This window comes from Morone saxatilis, unplaced genomic scaffold, assembly GCF_004916995.1.
Source record: "Morone saxatilis isolate NCDOM2014 unplaced genomic scaffold, NCSU_SB_2.0 Contig10, whole genome shotgun sequence".
NCBI lineage: Eukaryota > Metazoa > Chordata > Actinopteri > Moronidae > Morone > Morone saxatilis.
This window is the reverse complement of record NW_023339652.1, coordinates 19,153,820-19,161,109: the sequence shown is the minus strand read 5'-3', so window position 1 is coordinate 19,161,109 and position 7,290 is coordinate 19,153,820. Positions and strand designations below refer to the sequence as shown.

The window sequence follows — 7,290 nt, the reverse complement described above, 5'->3', positions numbered from 1 at the left end:
CTACGACTCATCAGAGCGCCCCCCTCACGTGCCCCCCCACCACTCGCACCCTAGCGTCCGCCTGCCTTCCCATGCGCACCGCCCCGAGGACCGCAAGGCCAGCTCCAGGAACGGAGCACACAGTGTAAGAGCCGCTGAAAAACCTTCATCCCCCTCCAATGTCTGCTCCTCCATCTGTGACCGCCACCCATCAGCACACCTTGATTTCAAGAGATTCTGCGTGCTTCCAACCATTCTTGTGTTCATTTTCATCATTGTCACTTTTCAACCTCCATCCTAAAGTCTGCATTAATATACACTGAAGAGACTCATTCCTCAGGGAGCCCCATTTTTGGATACATGTCATTCACTTCATTGTTGTCTTTTTGTCTTTTTTACTCCTGCAATCCATCCAGTTGTCACCGTCACTCACCTACAGTGTTACATTCAGACCCATTCTGGTCCGTACATGGATTTATCTGTGGCATTCATTGTTGTGAGGCTGATGTTTTCATTGTGTGGGTTTACACTTTTTGAGCGTGTTCTGCCTTCTACTTTACAGTCAAAAAGCCTCTTTGTAGCACCAGAAAACTCCATGCTGTTCCACTTAAGTGCACATTTTGGTGCTTTAAAAGAGGTTCTCAGTGAACCATTAATGGTTCTACAAGAATGGTTTTGATGCTAAGAGCCATTTACTGTAAGATCACAGTGTGGCTTTTAGATGAAAACCTTGTATCTCCTGCCTCTGTCTTCACTGCAACTCCTCTCTTGTTTCTGTGTTGCCACTTAAAGTCTTGGACAGAAGAGAAATGATTCTTGCTGATGGCAAGAAGTTTTTCATCTTAGCTTTGCATCTATGTATGAGTGCCAATGTAAGGAAGCAACCTGAGATTTTGAGAATGAAGTCATAATAATTTCAGTTTGCTGTACGGTGTGTATTCTGACCCTGAGCTCCCCTCTCCCTTGCAGCAAGCTCCGGACTACCGGCTGTATAAGAGTGAGCCTGAGCTGACCACAGTGAAGGAGGAAGTGGACGAGGCTAATGGGGAGGACAAGGACAAGACGGAGACCTCTGCTGAGAGTAAAGATGTTGCAGCCTCAAAAGGTACCCCTCGATTCAGTCAACATAGAGCTATCAGTGTTGGATGTTCCAGTTGTAAGAAAATATTAAAAAATATTGTATTTAATGTTTTGTTTTGCTTTGCTTTGTTTTGTTTTGTGTATCAATTCTCAAAAACACTTATCAATTTTTGTCAATTCAGATTGTATTCATATGGTCTTGTGTTGTTTATACAGGTTTTCCTAAAATTACATTTAAAAAAGGAATTTGCAATATATCACAATATCATTTCCATGGAAAACATCTTTTCTTTTTTTTAAATTAACTTTTTTATTGATTCCATTCAGCATTGTGCCATTAGCATTTAACATCTCACACATATGTTTTCCATGTATACAGAGCCTACAAATACTTCACACCAGGGATCAGAAACATAAATAGAGAAAAAATTCACAATTAAACACAAAATTCAGTAGACTAGAAATTAGTACATTTTTCACTTCAATCCACATTTTCATTACCCACTTGTAAAGACCTTTCTCACCTGGTGAAGGATAATGCCGAACAATCTTATGAACATTGAACATTTAAAAATTGTAGCAAGAACCAAGGGGATCCATAAGATACATTGATTTTACCAAATAAAGTCTGTTCTCAGTAATGTTACAAAATCAACCCAGTTATTCCAGGAATTCTGCAAATATGCATTACTTCGACCCAATCCTCTATTTTAGGTACCTCCGTTTTCAGCCACTTCCTGGTGATGGCTTTTTTACCTGCCACTAACATTATTCTGAATAAGTATTTGTCCCCTGAATTTGTTATGTAAATGGCAGTTCCACTTTCCAAATTTTCTCCACGCATTAGCCAATAAGGTATAATAGAGGCGCATTCCCAAAAGATATGAAAATGGTTGGCTTTACTTTCTCCACATAGTCTCCAACATCTCGTATCCTGAGATTTCTGTTGTGCTGGAGTAATAAAATATCTCACTATGTTCTGCCAACCATATTCTCTCCATGAGAGGGAGCATGTTGTCTTCCATTGTTGTTCATTGATCTCTTCCCATTCCTCCTTTGACAACATCCTTCCCACTTCCTTCTCCCATTTTTCTTTTATATATGCTGTATTATGACCTTTTAAATTTTCCACTTCTTTATATCATTTTGAGATTAATTTCTGTAAATATCTGTATAAATCCTGATTTTTTTTAAACCAAATTGATTCTTTAGATCTTGAAAACTTTTAATTTTCTTCTTCTTAAAGAGCTCCCAGAATATTGTTGGTCCCCCACCCCATCTTCTGAAACTCCCATCTATTGTATTAGGTGTAAAATCTGAATCATGTGCAATCCATCTCAGTAACCTACTCTGCTCTGTAAGGCTATTCTTTGATATAATCTCAAACCAAATGTTAAGGAATAAACCCAGCCATGGATTAATCCTCGGAAAACATCTTTTCGTTCTTTGCTCTTCTTTCAATGTAGAAATACTCTCCAGTTCTGATAGAACTGATGCTAGCAGCATCTATGCTAACCTCTTTAGCAGCCAGCATTATTATTTTAAAGCAAATGGTCACTTCTTACTCATGTCGTCACAGTAAATAGAGGGGAAGGGATAAACGGAGCCCAAAGGCAGTTAGGATCCAGATGGAGGAATAAGTTGAATAAATAATAATAATAATAAACACAAGTGTGAGAGGTTCAGAATCCTACCAGGTAACACCTGTGAATGAACCTTGCTATAGACAGCTGGACTCACAAGATCAAGTGAGAATCTATATTTCCAGGCATCAAGCTATGGCCAATCATTTTCCTATAAGGAGATTGTAGTGTTAAGTGTATTAAACAATACAGACATTAAACACAAATTTTAATTGTCAGTCAAAAAGCAGACTTAATTAATTAATGTATTATAATTTTGTATTTGTAAATTTGTAATGTTGATTTGTGCTGCTGAAATTGCACTGAAACAACAAACAGCAGCACTGTCCCTGAACGTCTCCTGTTTCTGTTAGCATTCTGTTCACATGTTTTGCATCTTTAGTGAAATGGAGCACGGTTGCATTTCCTGCCACAACGTGAGCAATTAGCCTGACTGCAGTGTTTGTTTGCTAATGTGTAAGTGTTTCCTGGCATCTCTCCGACAGCGCCCCCCTGCCCGGTGGGCATCGTCCCTCCCAGGACCAAATCTCCCATGAGCCCTCCCGAGTCCTCCACCATCGCCTCCTACGTCACCCTGAGGAAGACTAAGAAGCCTGAATCCAGATCAGTAGGTTTTGCCCTCAGCATCAACAGACACAAATGCTTGTTTAGATGAAATGAACCAATTCCAGCTCAGTGAATGTGGCACAATCAGCCCGAAGGATTGCTGTTTTGTTATCGCTGTGTTTGTGTGGGTGAACATTCCTTTGAGTCAGAGCTCAGTAGATTCTTAATCTGCCCTGCCAACAAGGAAGTACATATCTTTTAATAATACATTTACAATGACATCTCACTTTACCTGACAGTCTCATTCAAAGCAAGCAGTGTATTCACTCTACTAACCACTTTTGGCACATGTCATATGTTTGCTGCCTGGCAGAAGAGTTTCCCATTTTCCCCTCAGGTTCACTGCCTGTTTTCACATCTCAGAGCAGAAAGATCTGTCTTTGTTCTGGGTCAAACATACCGCCTTCTTTTTCTTAATCCCTTTTCAAAAAGGTTCTTTAATCTGTCGCTCTTTATCACACTTGTGCTGGAGGTTGTCATGCTCTCCCTGGAATAGAGTCTTAATGAATGAGTGTGTGCGTGTGTTAATGTTGTTTGTGTGTGTGAGTATGTGTTGATATGATCAGTGTGCAAAATCATGAAATTATTTACAGATAATCATTAGTCAGGTTATAACAAACTAAATAGTTATAGGCCTGTCAGCAAGGTTGACTGATATACAAAAATAATAAAAACAATAACAACAATTTAAATAAATAAATAAATACATTTAAAGAAATCAACAGAGAGTTATTTCTCAGGTTCCACTGGTTGTCCTGAGGTCATTACAGGATCTGATACATTTTGCAGCAATGATCTCACATTTGGGCATTTCCCCAAGTATATATGACAGTTTCTCTATGTCTGTTTTCAGATTCTGGCTGTATTTTTACAATATTAGGAAAAAGCCTGGTATTTGGGGCATGAGGTGAGGAAGTGTAGCTGTGTCATTACCTGTCCTCTGTCACACCGGGAGCAGGGTCTGTCCTCCTCCGGCAGCCGGCTCTGTTTATGGCGTCCCTTCTCCACAGCGAGGCTATGCTCGCTGACTCAGTCAAATAAAAAATATCTCTCATTCTGCCACATCAAGGTTAAAAATATAAGCTGACTGTAACCACAGATGAAGCCTGGACACAGGATCTGATGTAACTATCCCTCGTGGCTGTAGCCTACACTCACACCTACACTGCACCAACATACATCCTGACCGTAAACACTCACTCACAGATTTAAAAAGTCAAAAGCTCATACATGACGATTGTGCTATGGAAGGAAAGGTCAGACAGTCAGGACAGCTTTAGTATCCACAGCAAACCTTTGCTTTGGATGAAAGGCTGAGTGTTGTCCTGAACAGGACCGCCCCAGGAGTGCGGTGGATCAGACGGGTTTTGGGGAGCGAGAGGTGGGCAGAACGAGGATGAGCGTGGAGGAGCAGCTGGAGAGGATGAGGAGAAACCAGCAGGCCTCGTCACTCCGAGAGAAGAAGAGAGAAACCCCGTCCCGTTCGCCCTCCTTCAACAAAGAATTTGTTATCCTGCAGGTGATACCCCATCCCACACAACACACACACACACACACACACACACACACACACACACACACACACACGTAGGCCTTAAGTAGACTGATTTAGCTTAGAAAATAGTTCCTCGTGCTAACTTTTTTCTTGAAAACTTTTTTCAAACCTGTTGAGATTACATGAGTGTGGTGTGTGCGTGTGCTGAGAGCCGGTGGTCCAGGCAGAGGGGGACCTGTGCAGACCCTGTGGAGGCTGGAGGCAGCTCTGCAGCAGCTGAAGGTGGCTACATGGAGGCAGAGCAGATAGTCTCCGAGGCTGCTGGGACTCGCACAGAAGCTGCACAAAACAGTTCATGCGATATTTTGTAGTTTACGTGAGCCTCTCTTGATTGGTGTATCGGCAGGTCGGGAGATGCCCACCGTGATAACGTTAAAGGTGTGTGACCTTCACTGTGTCCTGGCCAACCCACTTAGAACATATAAATTATACAATTTTTCATTTAAAACAAATACACCATTTTAAGTTAAAATATTAAAACGAAAATGTGCAGATCAATGAGATCAATGTGGATAATAGTAACCTTTATATCACTGAAAAACGCAGTTAGTAAATGACAAAGGTACTAGTAATAGAACTTTTCCCCTTTACCAATTTTCAGTTTTTTTCTATATGTGTTAAGGTTGTAGATGTCGCCAGTTAGAGTTAAGAGTCGTATCCCCTCAACGACCAAGCAAACCAATGGGCAACTGCAGCGCAACGCAGCGCTCCATTGACAACAGACCCAGTAATTTACCTCTGGGATATCATCGCAACAGCGTTTTAACTTCATGGCTGGCAGAGCTAATAGTGTTTGCTGCGTATAATTGTTTTTAGTTTTCTCGATATATATTAACCTTTAGCTACAGTCCGAAGATACAAAAGGGTATTATACTAACCTGTCTATAAGTGTAACTGGCTGCATTTCTAATGACGACTTGGCAAGCTGTTCCTTGACATGATTCTATGTTCATGCGCGGAGACAAAGTGCAGGAGGGATGTCGAGAGAGGTGAAAGGCGAGCACGAGTGTGTAGACCGGTACCAGCACTGCATGGGACGGACCCTGCTGGAGTGTGAATTAGCCGGCAGGCTCGAGCCAACGCAGATAGCCAGTTGAGGTACCTGTACAGAGTCCTGCACAGGCCAGGGTGGGCATAAGGACCACATAATTCAGATCAAAAGCCCCTGCTTTTTTCCTCGAAAGGAGATAGAAATTCTTGAGCGTTTCATCAAAAGGACTAGTCTGTATTTGTATTAGATACTAATGTTCTTGATCTGGCTCAGGAAGAAATGATATTCTCTCTCACATGACTCTTCAAAAGGTCCGCCCTACATGCACTCATTGAAATCTGATTTTAAAGGGGCGGGCCCTACAGGCATGATTTGTACATCATAAATTGGAACCCTGAAAAGCCACCAGTGCACATCAACTGGGAAGGCTGTACAGTGAAGTAGGAGACATTTTGTGTCCAAGCAGGAAACTTTAGAAATTGAACAACCATTTGCATATTCAGAGATTTCTTGGAATTTTATAACTTAAGTGAAGGGAGGAGGATGGAATTTGTAAGGATTTAATGTGGAAATTAAACTTCTTTTTTTGTTCAGATAAAACATACTGAAGACCACACCAATTATTGTTCCAAGCTACTTATTAGTTGTATACTGTATGTTCTTTTGGAGGGGATCGTTTCAGTTGGAGAGTGTGCTTTCTGGAGCAAAGCCCAGCTCATTTAAGCGAGCCTCACACATAGAAAAAGTTGTTGGTGTGAATGTGTAATTGTAAGTGGCTTGGGATTAACATGTTTAATGATGTCTAGGGCCGTTTTTTTCGGTTTGCTACTGCTGTTATGGGTTGAAGTGGAATTGATGTTAGCCACGTTGTCAAAAGGTTGGTCAATTTAAAGCCAAAGTTAGTCAATTTAATGTCTCTAAGCAAGAACCTGATGAGCAGCTCATGAACATCCAAACAAATGGTAAATAAGACAAACTTTGGTACTGGAGTAAATGCAACTTTGAATCTGTCCACATGGGCTTACTTTTTCTATTTCCTTTCTTATCTCTTATTTATTTTATATTAAAAGTACTTTTAACAGTGATTTTTGGTGATTTGTATATTTGTATGATTGCCAGGCCACCAATGCACCCAAAAAGACAAACGTTCCTTGTAGGTGTAAAAAACTTTACTGGCAATAACAAAATCAATTCTGATTCTGAGTTCTTGGATCGTCAGCTGATAAATTGAGGACTGGCTGGAGGTGCAGGGCAGCAGGTGGAGCCCCGCGGGGGGGCACCAATCAAAAGGAATTCTAACACAACCATATACACATCCCTTCTCTCATAGATATAAATTCGGGTCTGGTGATCCTGGGCCGTGTTCTGCCACGCGCAGCAAGATAAATCGGGCCATTGTGCCATAACCATCTCCCGAGTGGTAATCTGGACATAAC

General features: G+C 41.2%; 1 protein-coding gene across 1 annotated transcript in view; it reads left to right on the top strand.

Moving 5' to 3' along the window:
• Positions 1-7,290, top strand: part of LOC118337602 — a gene marked incomplete in the record, with an annotated part of 210,328 nt that overhangs the window by 199,199 nt on the left and 3,839 nt on the right. Inside the window, 4 exon segments of the mRNA XM_035674711.1 lie at positions 1-124; positions 949-1,084; positions 3,188-3,309; positions 4,642-4,827. Of these exon segments, the coding sequence (XP_035530604.1) occupies positions 1-124; positions 949-1,084; positions 3,188-3,309; positions 4,642-4,827 (568 nt within the window).